Source organism: Haliotis rubra, unplaced genomic scaffold, assembly GCF_003918875.1.
Source record: "Haliotis rubra isolate DU_JTF1 unplaced genomic scaffold, ASM391887v1 Scf197, whole genome shotgun sequence".
Classification (NCBI taxonomy): domain Eukaryota; kingdom Metazoa; phylum Mollusca; class Gastropoda; order Lepetellida; family Haliotidae; genus Haliotis; species Haliotis rubra.
Genome location: NW_025765969.1, coordinates 367,636 through 389,996, shown reverse-complemented (window position 1 = coordinate 389,996; position 22,361 = coordinate 367,636). Strand labels below are relative to the sequence as shown.

The window sequence follows — 22,361 nt, the reverse complement described above, 5'->3', positions numbered from 1 at the left end:
TTATCAACTCGTGATGATATATTTGATATCAAAAGACACTCGGGTGAGATTCTCTATATGTATCCCTTTACAAACTATGGTTTCAGAGAAGTCCTGTCTCCATAGAAAGATCAAACTAGGGTCATAACTGTTAATATAAATCAATAATTTATGCTGGTTTTCAAATTTGATTAACTTAAAAGTTCCATAATGACACATGTGTCCTTGTATCCAGAGAGTAAGTCTGTCATACAGACCCTGAAACAAATATACCCAGTGCAGCCCATGCAAGTCTAGAATGCAGGGATGAGAATGAAGTTGCGAGAAAAACTCTGAAAACTAGCCGAAGCTCCTGATATATAGGCATTTTAGACCTTTAAAACTGGCTCAGAAATGACAATATCATGAACACAGCATTCATTACAAAACTTTAAATCTGCTGAAGCACATTCATACAATTGTCAACAGATTTAGATGATTCACAAAAATTACCCCTGGCCTTATGAAATTCCCGGAATTCCGCGGATCCATGGAAAATTCTCAGTCTAGATGTCTAGATTACCGCAGTTTCAGGAAAATGAAATTGAAGAAAGTCTCCTTTTATTGTATTTAATTTTCAATTTAAAAACTTCTATTTTCTGTAAAATATGTTTATTTCAGAGACAAGCTGTTAGTCTACCAGAGTGTTTGTGCAAACACTTGTAACTGCTGAATGCCCTGGGCCTAGATTGTCGAAGCTCTCCTAGCGCCAAGATAGTCTTAACTTAATGTTAATGTATGTCACTTACGTCTGTCTCAGCGTTAAGAGAGCTTTGAATATGTAGGCCCAGAACTACACCCCTGACTTATTTCAAGATGGGGAGTAACGTAAGATGTTGTGGGCACCTTAAGTATCTACCTATCCATTTTGAGATTTCTTCAGAGTCGACTGTACATACAGAGTGACTAAACTTGAGTTTATAGGGAAATAGTACAATGGATTCAGCTTTACTTATCATTCTTCACTTTCTGACAAAACCATCTGATGCTGAAGGATGCTGTCACCAATCAGCTGACAACAATGGACCAATCACATGATCTCAACAGTAGACCTTGATGTGGAGTATATCTATAGTGAGTGAGTATGGTTTTACGCCACTTTTAGCAATATTCCAGCAACATCACGGCAGGGGACACCAGATATGGGCTTCACACATACAGCAGATCTAACTTCCTAAACCTTGCCCACAAAACACATATATATAACTCATGGAGACAAACTCATGCTAACAGAATATAAACATTATACAGCAACACAACCAGAATAAAATTCAGGAGAATAACTTCAGAAAAGACCACAGAATTTGTGCCAAATTGTAAATTTGTCATAAGATGTTCTTTTTAAAATGTATCAGCGACAACAAATTTTGATAACGAGTATCGGTAAACATGATAACACCCATGATTAAAAGCATGTGCGTTGAGCCACCATATTTTTTTTATGTGTTTCTCATGCCCAACCTGAGCCAGGTTTTCACATTATTTTGTAAATTATTTTATGAAATTTATAAATTTAGATCAGTTTTTAATAGACTTTTACTAAATTTATGTTGTTGATCAAGTCGCTTTGCATTGGCAGCAACATTTTGATAAATGTAGATGAAAACAGATCCTTCTCAACTGTTGTTGTTCAGGAGTGTGTAGGGAATTACAAAACCATTTTTATCATATGAGGGTGTAAACAGCCATAGCACTGGGTAAAATTGGGATAAGGCACCATTTTTTCATTTCATGTCAAAATATAAATTCTGGGCAGGCTGGAGATGGAAAACACAGAAAAAACAGATAGTGTAATCTTCTACAGTAAGTGTGAATTTTATTTTAACACATCAGTATCATAAACCCAACAGAGTTCTCGGTATTAAAAAACACATGTCATGTTCATTTTTAATCAGTTTGTTAAATTATTGAGTTGATTTATGAAGATTTTTGTGGCACACAAAGTGGCACACAATTGAACAAAATTTCTGCAGTCCAACTGACCAATATTTAGGCAGTTCATTTTGAAAAACAAAAAAATCATATTCCTTCCATGCTTTGGTTTTGTCCCCATAAGCGGGCCTGTAACAAGCTCTACTCATGGCTTCAACTATTCTGGCATCAAACAGTTATCCGCTTAAGTACAACATGACACATCATCATGTCCGTTAGATCAAGTCCATCTAGAATCTCCATCATATCGTAACTATTATCAAATGTCACTTGTGAAGGTTCGGCCAGCTCTGTGTCCGACCGCGTAGACTTTGCGTCTTTCTTAAACGTTGCCTGGCGAAGGTTCAGCAGGCTCGGTGTCCGACCATGTCGACTCTGCACCTTTCTTCCGACTACTTCGACACCTTCCAGTCTCGAGGGAAACTTCCGCAGAACATTTGTCTGCATTCCTTAATTTCTTTCCAGTACTGGATTTTATTTCATTGAGTCCAACAATTTCACTCTCTCCAACATTAACAAGATCTGAAGGCCTTGTTGTCTTACTATTATTTGCCTTACTAACCTCAACTCTGACACTCAAAGGTACGTCATCATTAACATCATGATCTTCGTCCCTGCTTTTCTTGGATGCCACGGATTCAGTGTCAGTTGAAAGTAATCGCTTAGGTGCTTTCTTGGATGTGTCAACAGTTTTCTCTTTAGTCTGACCACAATGAAGTTTTGTTCGAAAGGAATGTGCATTCAGAACTGACAAATCCTCTGCAATGTCATCAAGCACAACAACAGGTTTCCACAAAGATGCGTCTATATTTTCCGACCATTTCTTTTTCGGAGTATCAGCAGGACAAGATAAATAGTTAATAAGGATGTCATCTGGATCTTCCTTCAGCTTCTTTTCACTATTAACAGCAAATCTTTTCTGCCTGCTTGGATCAGTACTAGACAAACCATTAGCCAAACCAACATCAGATTGGCTATCAAAACATAACCTTTTCGCTACCGACTTGGGTACAGTATCAATGCTGTCCATCACCACCAGAGGTAACAATGTGTTGATGTCTGCATCCACATCCTGTTCCCTCACAGGAGGACTCCCAAGAGATGAAGCTGGTGAACACGGTGTTGCTGGACGTTTGTTTCGCTTGGTGGAAGGGCTTTTTTCACTTCCTGAATCACCAGTTGAGACATATTTCTTGCACATGTCTTTGGACTGTTTACTTCTGATTCTGCTGCCCTGACTCTGGGAGCTGCTGTGTTTGGAAAACGATGTCCGTCTGCCTTCACTGAGGGAAGTATCGGGAGGACTCTTTCTCACATCTGTAAGCATGACCACTGGCGACAGGGCGGGAGACACTTTGTATGGGCCAGCAGCAACTAATTTAGGACTTTGGAATGAGTCTTCGCTCTTAATACTGAGGACATCCATATCAGTTTCCTTCGGTGGGATTTTGTTATCGTCTTCAGGTGGAGCTATTCTGTTCCACTGAAGTGGCTCCTTCTCAGTGTCCATTGTCTCCATACTGAATATGAGTTCCGAATTTGCATCCAGTCTCATAACAGTCTTGGACTTGATTTCACCTGAAAATATTGACAGACATAACATAAAAGAAATGATTCAGAGCTGCTGAACACAAACAATAATAATAAGGGACAGTTTGTAATTTATGGCTAGGGGGGTGATGATGATTTTTATGGAGAAGCATGTACAATGTGATTGCCCCCCAAAAAATAATAAACCCCCCCAAAACACTATACAAAATTGATGACCCCCCACTACCTCCCGAGAACAAAATGGGTGACCCCTCTTAGAATCATCATCGCTCCCCCTAGCCATAAATTATCAATGGGCCCTTATGAAGTACCAACCAGAAAGATTTATTGAATTTTTTAACAAATTTGACACTTTAATGACATAACGTCACATATATTTGCTAAGTGCTCTTGATGCTGAGAGGAAACAAATAAAAACCATGTATCCTTTATGCCCATTGTCTTGACATTTCATTTAAACACAGCTCATTCATAACCAACCGTTCCACAAACATGCTGCTAGCTGCAAAGCATTTTGTGAAATAGAATAAGTTTTAACCTTAATGTTTTTAGCTTAATGTTATAACAAGCAATATTCCAAGTATAAAATGGCACGGGGGATAGTTCTATGAATATACAACTTTATTACAATATATGCGACATTTCATCAGTGCTTGATAACAGTGTTAGCATCTCCACCGAAATGTCGCACATATTTTAAGAAAGATGTTGCATATCCATAGAACTATCCCCCTTGTTCACCACACCAACTTCTAAATGCCACTCAAAGCAGTTATAAGACGGCAACCTGTAACAGCATGGGTCTGGTGCTTAAAACATAGAAATCGCCATTGCCAACCAGGATTCAAACCCAGAATTGTAACTTTCCACAATCTTGAAGCCTTAGATGACTGGCCCAGGTGTGCCCATTACACAAAATTAAAGAAAATTGGAATGGTTGATATTTTCTTGAAGACATTACTTCTTTTACAAAAGAATTACACAATATAATACAAAGGATGTTTAGAATGCATAAGCATGGTAAAAAGGCTTTACAATTTCTCCAACCCAACTCGCCTGCAAGGCATGTAGATAATGTTCTGGACTCATCTTCCACTATTTACGCCTCCGTGGTGTAGTGGTTAGAAGCGTCCGCCCGAGAGCGGAAGGTCGGGTTCGATCCCCGACCACGTCAAACCGAAAGACGCGTTAAAATATGGTACTTGTTGGTCCCTGCCTGGCGCTCGGCATTAATGGGTACAACAAGGACTGGTCGCCTCGGAGTCAGTATAATGTGTCTGAGTGGAGTATTCATGCTTCACTGCGGCATGGTATCTTAGTGGGCTAGCACTATAAAACCAGCTTAAGTCTGGACTAGTACAAGCAGCCGCACATACACATACACACGCATGCACGTCGTCATATGAGCGAAATATTCTCAAGCGCGACGTAAAACCCAATTTCACCTCACCTCTTACACTATTTTCACTTGCCCTATAAAATTTTGAAATAAATTTTAGAATTTTTTTTTTAACATTTGAGTTGGGAATATTGATGACAGAGATCCACCAATACAACTGGGTTATATTTTTTGTTTGGTTTCTTTTATTATTTAAAGCCACACTCATCAATATTCCAGTATATGGTGGCAGTCTGTAAATAATTGAGTCTGGACCAGACAATCCAGTGATCAACAGTATGAGCATCGATTTACCCAATTGGGATACGATTACATGTGTCAACCAAGTCAGCAAGCCTAACCATCCGATCCCGTTAGTCGCCTCTTACGACAAGCATGGGCTGCTAAAGACCAATTCTAACTCAGGAGTTCTCGGTTCCAACTGGATAATGGCATCCTGTAGTATGGACTGTTCTTCAAAACTAATTTGTACACCTCAGCTGCACAACACACTTTCTGATTATGTCTTTAAAAGACAGTTTCAAAGTATGCTATTTATTCATGATAAGAGCGCCATGTATCTTGCTATTATTACTACAAACATACGTGATATGAGAACATATTTTAGATTTATAAACTTTTATGAAAAATGACTGGAGATGAATTGATACAATTGAAATGTGTAAAGAATGACAAGTCTTTGTTCTCCTCAACATGCTGTCACTCGTCAAAACAAGCAGACCTGGCCCCTATTTCTCGAAACAAACTTAAGTTTTTACTCAAATTTCAAACTGAGTTTGACAATTTGAAACAGCTGAATTTTAAACTCAACTGCATTTTTTAAATAAAAGAGCCCAAACATCTTAAGTAATCTATCCACCAAACTCAAATTGTCCACTATGTTTGAGTTTATTATCGATTTTAGTTCATTCTGGAAAATGCATTTTCTCAAATTTGAGTGAAAACTCTAACTTAAGTCAAAACTCAGACTTAAGTTTGTTTCGAGAAATCGGAGCCTGGTGAACTGTCAAGACACTGGATAAGTACTGAGTTTGGTTCTGTCATGTTTTCGTTCTGCAGATTTAAGTTCACATAACCATACATAACTCTGTAATATTGTAGAAAATTTGTCACAACGTATCTCTGCAATATTCTTAATGTGCAAACTTCTCACCATTACTTTCCATTGTTAAGTTCTCAAACTGCAAAGCGTCCATGTGGCATTTGTTTTTCTGGTGTTCACGGATACGACGTCGGCTGAAAAGAGTGACGCCCTGTCCAAACAAAGTTTTTCTTTTGTGTTTTTGACAGATCTGCAAGTAAAGCATTGACATACACGTTACATTATTGCATAATCACAACTGAAATTCAACTTTCTCAAACAAAATTTCACAAAGTGAGTGAGTGAGTGAGTTTAGTTTTAGGCCGCTTTTTAGGGGTGAAACGATATACTGTGGTATTAGTAGAACCGAGGTATTTTGCCTTCGGTTCGGTATACCGTAATGCAATCCAAAATATTGGTATTTTTGGTTTTCGTATCATTTTATTAACCTTTTCTAAAATGTCCAGACATCGAATCATTTTGTCAAAATCTCTGCGTTTCTTTCCTTTTCTGCATTATGATCATATCTTATGTACCGAACTGAAAAGGACCGAACCAAAGGCCTTGTACCGCAATACGTAGGATACGTGGTAAGAGCCTACCATTTCACCCCTACTGCTTTAGCAATATCCTGGCGGAGGACACCAGAAATGGGCTTCACACATTGTACCCATGTAGGGAATCAAACCCCATGTCTTCGGTGTGACAAGCGAATGCTTTAACCACTAGGCCATCCCAGCACCCCTTCACGAGTGAATCAGTTTGATTTGAACAATGCTCAGCAGGACATCTCAGTGAGTGAGCTGCTTTTTGAGGCAGATTTTAAGAGTATGTCCATTACATCACACTCTAACAGCTTGATGAAGGAGTGATTGAGTGAGTGAGTATGGTTCTATGCCACTTTTAGCAATATAACGGAGGGGACACCAGAAATGGGCTTCACACATTGTACCCATGTGGGGAATCGAAACCAGGTCTTCGGCGTGATGAGCGAACACTTTAACCACTAGGCTACCCCACCGTCCCCTTGATGACGGAAGAAAGCCAGCGTAATGCAGGTCTTACACGTTTTATCACATCGGTGAAACCTACAAGCATGGGTAATAAAAGCAAGATCTATGGATGTCTCCTTCATCATTCACCTGGAGCAAGCATACACTCAGAAACATTGTGTTATTCTCAATAAAGTAGTCGACATCCATAAATCTTGCTTTTCTTATGCATTCCACTTCTAAATGCCCTTCAAAGATTTAAGCATGGGTATGCTGTCAGCAAACATACTCAGGGTCCTAGGCCAATGGACCTGGCTGGCTGATAACTCTGAATATGGTAAAATAAAACTTGGTGTTAAATATGAAGAAAATCCAGTGAACGGTCGCCATGACCTTGAAAATTAAGTGAAGGTCACCAAAATCGACTGGGCCCTGTGCCTTCACTAGATAAAGCTTGGTATTGAATATGAAGAAAATCCAGTGAACGGTTCTTGATATAGCTTAACATGCAGGTAAAATGTTAAAGTCCCCTTGTGACCTTGAAATGAAGGTCAAGGTCACCAAACTTGAATTGGACCTTTCTCATACTGTGATGAAACTAGGTACCAAATATGAAAAGAATCTAGTCAACGGTTCTTAAGGTATTCCAATTCGTACATACGTATGGAACCTAATACTATATACCCCGCTTCGCGTTAAACGCGCGGCGGGGGATAATAATATGTTCAAACTACTGATGAATACTAGTCAGCCTGTGACAAATCCTTTTGAATCAACTTGACAAGCTTGGCTCTTTGTACCACTTTAGTAAAATTCACTGTTCTCACACAGACGCTTATTAATTGAGCTCACAAGGCCAAACAATATTTGGCCCGACTTCAGGGCTTTATGTGATGCATAAATGTAGAAATGCAGAGAAAACCCAAAAGAGAGATGCACAAAAATGCCAAGAGCGTACCTATAGTGCATCACTGACTGACTGAGTTTGGTTTTACTCCGCTTTTAGCAGTATTCCTGTAACATCACAGCGGTACAGTGCATCAAGAGTAGTTATCTGTGTCTTATATTTCAACCATCAGCAGTGTATGAAATAAGCCAAAAACCCTGCCAGACATCAGCGCTGGTAACTTCAAATTGTTACCTGCCCAAAATGGATTTAACCAGACCAGACGCCAAGATATGGTAAATTTACTCAGATGTATGGGATATCTTAAAAAAAAATACCAGACCATCGGGCTGGCTAGCTGTAAATTTAGACCGTCCGTCAGAAATCTAGCCCGTCTCGGGCCGTGGGACGGGCCTTATTTCATACACTGCCATCAGTCATGCCCACATAATCACTAATTCATTCCAGGTTCTGAACATACAGTACAACACACCATTTCAATACTTTACATTACCAGCAAGGACACATAAAATGTATTGATAGGGGTCTCCTGATTGAGCGAGTGAGTGAGTTTAGTTTTATGTCACTTTCAGCAATATTCCAGCAATATCACGGTGGGGGACACCAGTAATGGGCTTCACACATTGTACCCATGTGGAGAATCAAACCCAGGTCTTCTGCGTTACGAGCTAACGCTTCAACCACTAGGCTACCCCACCACCCCAGACTCCTGGTTAATACATCATCGTATCCCACATAGCTGGAATATTGCTGAATGTGGCGTTAAACAACAAACCAACCAATCTTATTTCCTGTAAGGACCCTTGAAATTAGTCTTGGTGTCCTCTGGACCCCTCGTTTTGTAGGACAAACAGAATAAGTTCGACACTGACCTTGCAGAAGACTTTATGGTCGACTTCATCATACTTTAGCCAGGGGAAGTCGATGAGCCATGTGTAGTCGAACACGTTTTGCAATCCCATGACACTCTGGATCTGTTCCTGGCACCGGTGCACCATCTGAAGCCACTGCAATGACTGGCCAGGACTCGTATTTTCTGCAATAGAAACCTATTGATGTTTAATCCCAGAAATATTATTATCTTATTTGAAAACATATCTATAAAAAAGATTCTTGAGAGGCATTTAGAAGTTGACGTTTCTGGGCTACTTCTTGCCCCTTCTTCAACACCTGAAGAACGGGAAAGAAGTAGCCAAGAAACCTTGTGTCATACAATAAAGAAGAAGTTGCCATCCATATACTCGTCTTACATATCTATAAAAAGAAAAATATAATCCATACAGTGAGTGAGTGAATTTAGTTTCATGCCGCTTTTACCAATATTCCAGCAATATCATGGCAGGGGACACCTGAATTGGGCTTCACACATTGAACTGCCTGTCACTGAGTGAAATAACAACACATGGGTTGTGGTCACTGCTTGTAGACCAATATGGCAGCTGACATCTGGAAGCTGACATTTCCAGCTACTGAGCAAAGGGCTAGCAGCACTGACAAGCAGCACACAACTGCAGTTGGGTCAGGATGGGGTCAGGAAGGTTTGAGCTCAAAACTGTTCCAGCCCATCAAGGACAAATGGCAATATGTGGTACCCAGAGATTTGATTTTCTATCGCTGGGAGTTCAGTTAGTGGTCAACTAATTTTGACAAGAAAAACGAGAACTTGTCATATGCACGGCTGAAACAATTCACCGATACCTGCGATATCATTGGTTCTTAGGTACAACTGATACTTGAACGTGAGTTAGTTAAACTCATAAATAGAACAGGGACTTGAGTTATCTCCCATGAAAACAGAAGTAGCATATTGCCACCTGTAATCATGGCAGGACATGAAGCTGAAATGTTGAATTCAATAACTATTCCTTCAATTGAAAAACTGTTTTGTTGTTTGGGTTTTACTTTATTTATTTATTATTACTGGATATTTATATAGCGCACATATCCACGTACTAGTGCATGCTCAAGGCGCTGGTGGTTTTTTCCTTGATCATTGGATGTCAATCTCAACCACACATCTTATTATCAATCTCAACTTTTGATGGGTTTTTCATAATGTTTCAGAGATAAATCCATGTATGAAGCATGTATGAAAGGAGATGGTTCAGTAACTGGTTTAGATCAACTGCCATGAGAGCATCAGTTAACATGGAGCACTCACTAGGGTAATTTGGCATAATTTCAAACTTCAGTTACACCAAACTGTTAATTGAAGTCAATGAATCTTGCCCACCCACAAACCACGCTGAGGAAACTGAAAGATAGCTGATGATTTGTTACCATGGTTAGCATTGGTTACAGACTGGTCTCCATCTGTCTCAGATGTTCAAAATTTTAAAAAACTAGCTCAAAGTCCAAAGTATGAACCAGAGATGCCAGCCTTAACAAAGGCATTGGAGGAGTCAGCAAGATTAAGGTGGAATTAAATATGTAAAAGAGAAATGCTCGCTGTAAAACAAACATTTTCATTAGGCCTAGACTTTACACATTCACAAATGTTGGGAGTCGAATGCATATCTTCTGTGTGCACATATCCATGAAGATCTGGGTTAGAACTGGCCTTCAGCAACCCATACTTGCGTAAGAGGATGGATCACTTGGTCAGGTTCGCAGACTTGGTTGACACGTCATATTTTTATTTTGTGAAAGGTAATGTAATCCTGACTCATGCTATATTGCTTATCTCCCTTTCCCTTTCGACAGTTACATGGAAACTTGAATCCCTTTGTTCCCTAAAACAGTCAAAATTCTTCGCCTTGAATTCCAGCTGGTTTATGTGTAGAGCCCTTTCTTCCGGCGACCAGGTTCCTGATGCAACCTGTTTGTTGCAAAGTGCTCCCCATCCTTGTAGACTGACTGACTGAGTTTGGTTTTATGCCGCTTTTAGCAATATTCCAGCAACATCACGGTGGGGGACAACAGAAATGGGCTTCACACATTGTACCCATGTGGGGATTCGAGCCCGGGTCTTCGGCGTGACGAGCCAACGCTTTAACCACCAGGCTACCCCACCGCCACCCATCCTTGTAGATATCTGTCTACGAAGAGATGAAGGTTGTAGGCCGGCTCTTTCAAACAGGTTCCGCAGCAGACATTCGACTTGTCCGTCCACCAGAGTAGATACGACTTCAGATGCTGAGGGATGGAAATCTTCTGCAGACTGTCGAGATGAGGCCTGAGGCAGCGTTGTAGGGTCGTAACTGCAGTCTTCCTCTGCATGTGAGAGCCTGTGCTGACGTGAGGAGGCATAGTAGACACTGTCATGCTCTTATCGGTCATGGTGAGTTGAAAGCGGCTGGAACGGTCACGTGATTCTCTGTGGTCTAGAACCTGATGCTGAGGAACTGCAGATCCTGTGATGGCTCTAGTTCCGACTTCATGTGGTTGACTAGCCGGCCAAGCTGCGTCAGTAGATGGATTGTAAACTGCAGTTGACGTCCAAGTTGATCTGCTAGTTGATGCGCCTGGATGATGTCGTCAAGGTAGAAGGCACTGCGAAATTCCCGCTGATGTAGATATGCAATGATGGGCTTGGTTACACGTGTAAATAGCCACGTGGTCGAAGAAATTCCAAAGGGGAGGACCCTCCACTGGTAGTGCTGCCCTTGATACAGGAATTGTAGATACTTGGAGATGTATGGGGATGGGCAGGTAGACGTCTTGCAGATTGATGCTGGCTAAGTAATCGTTGGGTCTGATGAGATGTCGCAGTTGTGGTAAATGCAGCATTTTGAACTTGTCCGGATTCAGCAAGTAGTCTAGGTTGAAACGCTTCATGCTGTAGATGAGGCGGAACTTCTCTTTGGAGTTCTTCTTTGGCAACGCTTCCTCTCACTTTCAACATGCAGGTGCACGGAGTAGAAGCCGGGGTGAGATTGCGTTGATCCAGAATCCCTACGGCTTTCTTTGCAGGCAGCAAGGCCATCCGATCCCCGTCAGTCTTCGGGTTCTGCAAGGCGTTGATCATGGCTTCGTTGATGGCCTGGGATCTTGCAAGGCCGAAGAACTCCCTTCTAGTAGTCGTGTCGAGTTGCGCCAATTTCTTGTCATCAACTGTATAACTGCATGATTTGGAGTCGCTGAGTAATGAGTAATCCTCATCTATCTCCAGAACCTTGAGGAATGGTTCCATGTTGTGAAGCGGGAGGTTCCTGGCACTGAACGATGGGGTATGCTGCCCTTTGGACCCCGTTGCCTTCGCAAAGGCTGTCTTCAGGTTCTCCGGGACCTGCGATATCGGCTTCATCGGCAGAATCATCAAAGTGTTGAGGTCGTCATCTCTGATGCAATAGGTCTCCGCCAAGTTGGAGTCACGAGTTGGTGAAAATATTGGGAAGCCATCTGAAACCCAGGATACCATCTCAACATCAGTATAGATGGTTGAGTCCGGATCCTTATGTGCGTCGCCGTCCAAAGCCGGAACTGCCTCGATGATGGAGTCTGCAATGGAAGCCATTGGTTTAGACAGGTTGAGGGGACGCTGGAGTTCCATGGAGAACTGCTGCTGCATTGCCATGACTACCTTCCTGGTAATCTGGTCCACGAAGTCCTGCTGGTTAAAAGGCTGCGCGAAACCATTCTGCATGGAAGGATTCGTGAACCCTGTAGAGGTCGTCTGCTGTGAGGGCCTCACAAAGGCTCTTGGTTCGGGAACCGGTGGCTCTGAGTACAACAAATCGTCGGGTCGTTTGACGATGACCTCGATGAAGATGCCTTCAATGATGACGGGTTCGATGAGGATGAGTTTGAAGAGGATGATGGCTTCTTCTTCTTCAGCTTCTGGTAGTCAGACCCCTTCCTAAGAGGAGACTTCCTCTTACAGAAGGGCTGAGTTGCTGTCTCTGCAAGAGTGGCAGAGACGGGAATAACCCTGGAGGGGAGACTCCAAAAAATCAACGGATAAGTGAATGTTAGCATTCCCTGTGGATGGTAGAGGAGACAACTCGCGATCAGATGACTGGGAAACGCCGTGGTCAGCGGTGACCCTGCTGTCACGCCTAAGCTTGTCCATAGTCTTGCGTAAACGGTAGTGTTGGGAATCGACCTCTAAAACCATAATCGATTTTCGATGTCTTCTACTACAAGTATGGACTTATGAACACAAGACCAGCTGGATGAGATGACTACTACAAGATCGCTTGTAATTAAGATCTGTCATATGACACGAGATTGTAACCCATTCTTCTTAGATATGGATTAAACACTTTGATAGGATATTGAAAATCTTGGAGCAACAAATATGAATTTAGATCACACTATTTACAGTTAAACGATACGTAACGTCAATTATTATTTGTGTGTGTGAAAATTGAGAAAGTTGAACTCAGGATCTACATGTAGACTTTGATGCAGAAATCAGAATAGAACGGCTATAGATCTAAGAGTAGATGTGACAAGTATCGATAAAGCTATCCATTTCCAACCTTGTTCTTGAAAATTCAATGAGAATTGAGCCTTTTGCAAATACAAAATGTTTTCTCTAAGCGAACACATGTGCAGGAAATCAGGCATTTTGTTGACAGTCTGCCCAGCCAATCAAACTGCTTGTTTCGATCACGTGTTATATTTCTCAGGAGTATATGTTGGTTTTTTTAAAACTTCATCAATGCTTGCACATTTAAACATGTAATTAAACATGGGGCTAACTAATATATGCATCCACGCTAAAACTGTTATAACACTGCAAGCCACTACATGCACAAGAAGAAAACGACTGCTCCCCCAGCAAGCTATAAATAGACTTGACTTCCTGTATTACGGCTGCGATGGCGAGCCTACCAGGAGGTATTTACAAATCTTGCATGTACACACCAATCGTTAATGTTATTCTTGAAGATAGTATACAGTGTTATTGATTGGAATTTTTTTAAATCGATAATCGAAATTTGATTGTCAAACGATCAATAAACTGATTATTTGATCGATCGGTGTACCACTAGTAAAGGGGATAACAAAAATTTATTAAATGCAAATTCTGATAAATGTTCACAATATTTACAGCGTGAGGCAAGAGAACACAATTTGTTAACGCAAAAAGAACACACAGGGTTTGGATTAGCCACTGAGATGTGTAACCTGCATTGTTTGCATGCCACCATGTAGAAACAGTCACCTGAAATGGAGTGAGAAAACCCTTAGAAATTAGCTGTAATTTCCATAAATAAATACATAGCTATGATAATATAAGGTCCTAAATTACAATTCATGGCCTTAATTTGAAAATCTGGCCGAAAGTATTAAGGATATGAGCCGTAAAAGGGACCCAGGAAACCGCCCAACCGTCCGCGTGGGCGATGAAGGAGAGAGTGATGAGAGCATGGCTCAGGCGGCTTTTGGTGGTAAAGTGGGGCTTCTGATGGGCGAGTGAATTGTGACTGTTCTTGGGAACAAAGGGATGCACGTAACCGGCGAAAGAGAAAAGGAGATAAGCAATATAGCACGAGTCAGGATAAGGAAACATATAATGTTTCTACAAAAGAACCAGTTGAACTCTTTCCAGGAAAAGTAACAAACATGTCCTGGAAAACTGACACCATACTGATATTTTATTCGAAATAGCTTTGTACAATAAAAAAGCAAAATTAAATAATCACAAGCATTGTCACTATGGTGACATAATCCCCCGCCGCAAATTATCAAATCAAACTTAAAAAGTAATAAAAGTTTAAGATGAGTGAGTGAGTGAGTTTGGTTTTACGTCGCTTTTAGCAATATTCCAGCAAAATCACGACGGGAGACCAGAAATGGGCTTAACACATTGTACCCATGTGGGGAATCGAACCCGGGTCTTCGGCCTGACGAGCAAATGCCTCAACCACTAGGCTACTCCACCGCCCAGTTTAAGATGAAGTTAAATGTCAACAAAAACATGACCAGTCAACCTCTCTTGATATCTTGCTCTTTAGTTGTTCAAACACACAAATATTTTCAAGACTGACTTTGACCTTGACATGAATGTCATAGTGTATGAAATATGCAAAAATGGTACTAAAGAAATTGCTATTGAAAAATATTCAAGGGAAGTCTTGAAAGTCTATGAAGAAAATCCAGTGAATTCAAGTTAACATGCTGAAATCTTCAAAGTGTCGTAGTGACCTTATGTGAAGGTCACCAAAATCAACTGGGCCCAGCGCGCCTTCTCTAGATAAAGCTCGGTCTTGAATATGAAGAAAATGTAGTGAATGGTTCCTGAGATATCCCGCTGACAAGGGTAAAACGTTAAAGTTCCCTTGTGACCTTGAAATTAAGGTCAAGGTCACCAAACCTGACAGGGACCTTTCTTATACTGTGATGAACCTAGGTACCAAATATGAAAAGAATCTAGTCAACGGTGCTTAAGATATTCCAATTCGTACGTACGGACGGAGCCTAAAGGGTCCTTCACACTTATTTCGAATTGACAGGAATCAAGGAGAGTCAGCCAGGAAAAAATATTTCCAAAATTCGAACTTCATTCGGGAGAGAATGTCAATATAAAAATTTCTTTCAAGCTTTGTAAGAATGCTGTTGGAATACTTAGAACGCACTTCAAACCCGCCTCCAATGATTCTTACTCATTCCAAATGTACTAGATCACGAATGCAGCTCGAATGAATCGGAATACAGAAGGAATAATTAGAATGTCGTTAGAATACACTAAGAATACTTAAAATGAATTTCGACTGCCGTACGAGTCCGGTTCAATTGCTGCGTGAAAAGTACTCGAATTTCAGTTGGAACGTACCTCGAATGCTGTACGAATCTACATAAAATGCATTCAGAACCCTCTTGGAATGACCCCCGAATATGGATCGAATGTTAAAGAATAAAACAGAATGCAGCTCCAATATTTCAAATGCACTTAGAATGTAATACGAATGTCCGAAATGCATCAAGAATGCCGCCGGAATGTTCCACGATGGGGTATAAAAACCTGTTGAATCTGGACTATGCATCAGTCACTGCCCAACTCCCATAGAGTATGGACCACCTGGGCCAAGTTGCGTTGCTCCAGATTGTTGTCCTCCAGCAAGCCCTGATTGATAGAGATGTGGAGGAGGCCAGGAGAAGAAACAGGGGAAGGCCCAGAAGAAGACCAAGGAAAGGAGGAAGCTGTATGGACATTACACAAGACTGATGGAGGAGCTCAGATTTGAGGACACGCAGTCATTCTTCACCTGTAGTGGACCTGTGGCCATTGGGAAAACTGGCAAGAGCGGCTGATTGTATCACAACTACAAGGGCTTCTTCTCTGTGGTCTTCATGGCCCTTGTGGATGGAAATTACAAGTTCCTGTGGGTTGACGTTGGTGCTTAGTAGTATGTCTGATGCTCAGAATTTCAACGAGTGCGAGCTCAAGGATTGCCTTGAGGACAAGGAGCATTGGATTTCCTGATCCGTTCCCCTTACCCCGAGATGACGAGCGTATGCCATGTTTTATTCTGGGAGGTGATGGCTTTGGAATAAGGGCCTTCTTGATGAAACCGTATGGTCATAGGACTCTCCAGAGAGACGAAAGAATTTACAACTACAGGATCTGCAGGGGCCAACGGCTAGTGGAAAATGCATTTGGAATCATGGTCCAGGGTGGCAAATCCTCCTCACTACCATGCTGTCAAGGTCTTCCGTTGTGAAGGACATCATTGAATGCTGTGTCTGCCTGCACAACTTGATGAGGACTCGTTATCCTAATCTTCACAATGGTATTGTGGATGATGAAGATGAGCAGCACAACGTGGTGCCAGGAGGCAAAAGACAACTTGCGCAGCTTGATTCGGCAGTGTTCCGATGACGTCAGGGCTCATTGCAAGAGCATTCGGGACGTTCTGACTGTATTCGAGGTGTATTCCATGTACATTCGAGCTGTATTCCAAGTGCAATCGAAATATTCCTATATATTTGAAGAATATTCCACCTAAATTCCACCAGCAATCGAAATACATTCGAGACGCATTCGGGACATTCTTGCAGGATTTGAAGTGGCTTGCCTTTTCGATTCTCCCTCAAATTCGTTCAGAATACTTAGAATGCAGTTAGAATGCAGTGAGAATGCAGTTAGAATGCACTTCAAATGTTGTTCGATATTTTTCCACTTCGAATGTACCTCGAAAGTTTTGAACATGTTCAAAACATTCGAGCATGTTACAAAAATTGACGCGAATAGTTGGAGTGCATTCAGAATGGAGAAAGAAGTTTTAGAATGCCGTTCGAATTTCCAGGAATCTCCAGGAATTTTCATTCCGACGGCATTCTGGTGCATGTACACACGAACTAGGGGGGGTCAGCAATTTTGTACATAAAAATGTTTAAATTATGCTTAGAATTTATGGGAGGGGGGGGAAGAGAATTGATTTTGTACATGACATGCAACGGGGTGACTTATTTTGTACATAATTTATTTATTTAATTATATTTTTTTTGGGGGGGGGGTCCATTCACATTGTACATGCTTCTCCATAAAAATCATCATCACCCCCCCTAGCCATAAATTATGAATGGTCCCTAATACTATATTCCCCGCTTCGCACTAAACGCGCGGCGGGGGATAATAAAAAGTGTTGCCTTAGAATTCAACCATTCATCAAGCCTTCAAAATTCAAACTGGTCCAGTTGCCCTAGACAACTTAATTTTGCTCAGGAAAAGTACATAGCCTATGATTGTAGTCTTCATTGTCTAGTAGCATTTGTGGCCAATAATTCTGAATCAGCTCTGAATGTTTTAATTTTTTTTTAAAACTGGAACAGTTATTATACAGTAAAGTGAGTGAGTGAGTTTAGTTTTACGCAGCTTTTAGCAATATTCCAGCAATATCACAGCGGGGGACACCAGAAATGGACTTAACACATTGTGCCCATGTGGGGAATCGAACCTGAGTTTTCGGCATGACGAGCGAATGCCTTAACCACTAGGCTACCCCACCGCCCCTATACAGTAAAGATGCAGGACTTCCTGATAACTCTGAGGACCAGTGAAATAACATTTACACCAGTCCTCTGGTCTGGTATTAAAAAAAACCCCTTGAGTTTCGATAGTTCTCTAGCCACTAACCTTGTACTAGACGCAAAGCATCGATGTGTTGCTGTGACTTAGTGTGGGTTATCAGCGGATCTCTCATGAAGAAGTGGGAGCCTGCTGTGAAAATGTTGTTCTTCTTTGAAAATAGGCAAACCTGGAAGAAAGACATCCATATGTCAGCATGAAAGCAACATCAAAACATATTGATAGCAAGGAAATTACAAAATTGGAACATAAAATCATACTGATAGTGTGGAAATATAAAAAAAAAAAAAATTCGAGTGGAAAGACTACGGAATACACCATCTTTGAAAACTTTAGAACTGAGCAAAAAATGTGCGCAACTCGACTTGAGTTTTGAATACTTCGCTATCTTAGTGTACTTACTTTTTTAGCCCTTGGATATCCGTTACTACCTTTTTTAGGGGTAGTATAACGAATATAGTTAGGGTTAGGTAACTTTCCCATGCTCATTTGCTCCAACTATCAGAATTCTGTAGCTTCGTTGTTTCAAAGATGCATACATTTTTTTTAATTTGCGATAACTAACCTTTCATTTTCAAATTGTTGGTTAGTTTTACTAACCGGAAGGTCCAAATAATCCGATTTTAATGTTTATTTTGATGCTCCCTTATTTTCCCTCCATTTTATTGCTCGTGCTTCTCTGTAATAGGAGTGCATGTGACACTAAACAATATGGCTGTAAGATATCCGATAGTCTGTAGGTGTACCTTTATTTCTAATTCGCTATCTCATGACTGACTGACTGACTGAGTTTGGTTTTACGCCGCTTTTAGCAATATTCCAGCAACATCACGGCTGGGGACACCAGAAATGGGCTTCACACATTGTGCCCATGTGGGGATTCGAACCCGGGTCTTCGGCGTGACGAGCCAACACTTTAACCATTAGGCTACCCCACCGCCCCTAAACCATATGAAGAAGTATTGTGACACCATATGTAGAAACTGTATTCAATACATGTGTGTATGTAACTAAGCATTACATCCTCTACACATTAAGAGATGGTTGGGTAGCTAGTGCTTATGCTTTGGTGCATCTTGCCAAAGAGTGAGTGAGTTTAGTTTTACGCCGCTTTTAGCAATATTCCAGCAATATCACGGCAGGGGACACCGAAAATGGGCGTCGTATATTGTACCCATGTTGTAAATCAAATCCGGGTCTTCGGCGTGACGAGCGAACGCCTTAACCACTAGGCTACCCCACCACCCCTCATGCTAAAGACACGGGTTCGATTCCCCACATTCAGAGCTACAGATAACTTTTTTGGGTCATTGTGTTATTTACTTTCTTGTGTTCATCTTAATTGGGTATCCTAATTTTCCTTTGAGTAACCAAATAAATTGTACTCACCTCACTCAAACTCAATTGGGTATTTTGCCGTTTTCCATTAATTTTGAAAATATAAAAAAGTTTAAATGTTAGTGTTTGTTATTTATATTTGATCTGTAATATGAGGAACGATAAGAAAGACTACAACTTGCCAAGTTTAGGTGCTGAATTAGAACCTCTCAGTATATCTCAGTTATCTTATCTATCCACCGGCACACAAGCTAAGATTTGACATTTTCGTGTGTACGCATGTAAGATCACATTCATACATATTTACCAAAATTCAAGCGTACTTGTACACAATAGTCTTAAAAGGAATTGAGTTACACAGATACGCAGCTTATCTGTACCTCTGCCACATTGGTACAGTGTGTGAAGCCCATTTCTTGTGAGATGCCTGCTGTGATATTGCTAGAATATTGCTGAAAGAGGCATAAAACTAAACTCTCACTCCTTTTTTGAGTTTCCATATTAGATATCATATTTCCTGATCCTGCTGTCAGAGCAATACAGGTTATCTCAATGAAGTCACGAAATCAGTCAAATATGTATTAATACAAACTGGGAATTTCTTTATTCCAATTTTGGAATTTATTCACCTGACCATGTTATTTGCCTTTTACGACAAGCATGGGTTACTGAAGACCAATTCTAACCCGGATAGTCAAGGGTTATTCTGAAGACTTAGGGTCAACCTACACACTGAACATGTCTACTTAACCCCTGATTGTACACATAGATATTTGCTGAGCATGTATAAAAATGGTTCAAATATATTTTTTGAAACTTTTTACTGGATTCCTTCATGCTCCTTTGCATGTTTAGTCCAAGACTTTTGTATAGTCATGGAATGACAAATACACAGCTTTCTAACAAAATAAGGGCAGGGGTGGAAATAACCCATTGCCATTAACAAGCAAATTTGTATATCACACTGTACCGGTGTCCAGTTGACTTTCCAATGTTAATTATGTTGTTTATTTAAAAAATCAACAAGAAAATGGCCCTTATATAGCGGAAAAATTATCAGGGCAAGTGATTTTACATGTGCCACTGTACCGGAGTACACTAGCAATTTTAAAGTTATTTCCACCCCTAAAGGGAGAATCCTGGCATGGGTTGAGCTTGTTGAAAAATGGTTCAAATATAATTATACTGGATCCCTTCATGCTGCATAACACGTGTAGTGCTAGGATTCTGATTACATGGTAAAGCCATGCAATGTGAAATCCTGACAAAACAAAAGTGAGTGAGTGAGATTAGTTTTTACGCCGCACTCCGCAATATTCCAGCTATATGCGGCGGTCTGTAAATAATCAAGTCTGGACCACACAAAACAAGAAGGCATACTGGTATGTTTGCGTCATTTCTCACCTGACAGAACATGATGTGTTGGTTCTGGTCATACATGAGCCAGGGAAAGTGGTCTGCCCACTCCGGATCAAACTCTCCAACATGGGTGCTCCTCCCTATTACAACAATGTATCAACACTTACTAAGGACACAGACAAACATGTGAATTCTCACTTTGTGAATGAGTTTCTGCCCCACAAAACCTCATGAACCAATGTCTATGTAAACAAAACCACAGTATCAAACTATCATCAACATTCGTTGTAACTATGGTAGCGACAATTATAAAATCAATGTGATTGCATGCAGGTCAAAAAATGTTGTTAAATTGGATTTGATTCTGAAGCCAAGAAATATCTTGGCACAAACAATGTGTATTTGCAGGGTTTCAACACAAAACATTACGGCAGACATTGTCATCTTTCATCGCATTATTACTTCTGTTCTCCCCAGCTATACATATGTTCAAGCTCTTCATCCTAGCTCACAGTTACTTCCTGTGTGTAACAGTATGATATGTACATGGGCCGGAGGCCTTTTGTACAATAAACCATTTTTTACCTGACTTTGACTGAAGGACAAAGCATGTATTTCTGAATGTTGTGTTCCTTTTACATGTTAAAATAAAGAAGCTGAGATACATAAATTTTCACTTCTAAATATCATTTCTCAATGCCATTCACATACGTTTATCTATATTATTTAGAGGTCTTACCCTTATTCAGCGGATCCTGTTTGGAGTTAGCACCAAGCAGTAGACTCACTTGTCCCTGTGTTGCACCAGGGTCAAGGACATTCCCCATCACACCTGGCAGCATATCTAGACGAACCGGGGCAACCCAATGAACTTATCGGCAGAGGACTGAAACTCTGTTTGAGACTTCAAACGGGAGTCCACGTTCATCACCTGATTATTAGAAGCCGACACTGAGCTGCTTTCTTTTTGAGCATTATCCACATGTAACGATTCAACAATACTGGCAACAATCTTATGTATATCAGAATTATCCTCCGCTATCTTTTTTTGTGTTTTGTTTGATTTCTGGACTTCTTTTGATTTGCCACTATCTTCGACACCAACTATTTCAATTTCTTCCTCATCTTCATCATCACTCACCCTCATTATTGTCATCATCCCACTTACTGGGTCAATAAGTTCCATGGTGTGTCCCTTGGCGAGACAATCGTCATTTTCTCCCTTGTCATTGGCCTTTTCAACTGAACAAGAAGCATCATGATCAACACCAATAACAGGTCCTATGTCCTTACTTCTTTGTAAACATGTGTCATTAGTTTTCTGTTCAGACGTCTCACCATTTTTCTGTAACTCCGATATGGATGCAGAAATATTTTCTTTAACACTTTCCGAAATTGTACCAGGCTGTTCCATTGACTCAGAATCTGTATCGTTGGTTTTGGATGTGGAAAAATCATTGGCGATTATTTCTTCAATATGAACAAGAGAGCTGTAACTTGGATCACATGTAGGATCATTTTCTTTGGAGTGTGTTTACTACTGACTGTTGAAGTGTTTGGACAAGCTGACACTTGTAATGGGATGTTAATTGGGGCAGCCTCATCACTTGGAGTCATGGTGGATGTGATCAAAGGATATAAGATTGGTGCAACTTGGGAGTCTCCTATCTGTGCCGATCCAGTTTCAGAACTTAGTAGTGAATCCACTGCATGTTCTTTTTGCGGAGTTACAGTTTCTGAACTGCTTGGTATCTTTGTAAGTTCAGCACTCTGTGAAGACTTTAATGCTTTGTCACTATTGCTGT

General features: G+C 40.8%; 1 protein-coding gene across 1 annotated transcript; it reads right to left on the bottom strand.

Annotated features, from left to right (window-relative positions):
- Positions 1-1,804: 1,804 nt before the first annotated feature.
- LOC124274984 lies at positions 1,805-21,409 on the bottom strand. Its single transcript, XM_046710361.1, has 6 exons — positions 21,296-21,409; positions 20,602-20,696; positions 17,908-18,028; positions 8,753-8,916; positions 6,054-6,192; positions 1,805-3,528 (listed from the first exon to the last, which is right to left on the bottom strand). Exons 1-6 carry the CDS (start codon positions 21,396-21,398, stop codon positions 2,273-2,275), a joined length of 1,878 nt encoding a protein of 625 aa, XP_046566317.1. The 5' UTR covers positions 21,399-21,409; the 3' UTR covers positions 1,805-2,272.
- Between the last annotated feature and the right edge of the window lie 952 nt (positions 21,410-22,361).

Coding starts and splice junctions, on each gene's coding strand:
- LOC124274984 (XM_046710361.1), bottom strand. CDS start 21,398: ATGCTGCCAGGTGTGATGGGGAATGTCCTTGACCCTGGTGCAACACAG. Junction 20,697..21,295: donor ACAGGATCCGCTGAATAAGG/GTAAGACCTCTA, acceptor TTGTTGTAATAG/GGAGGAGCACCCATGTTGGA. Junction 3,529..6,053: donor CTTAACAATGGAAAGTAATG/GTGAGAAGTTTG, acceptor CAATATTTTCAG/GTGAAATCAAGTCCAAGACT.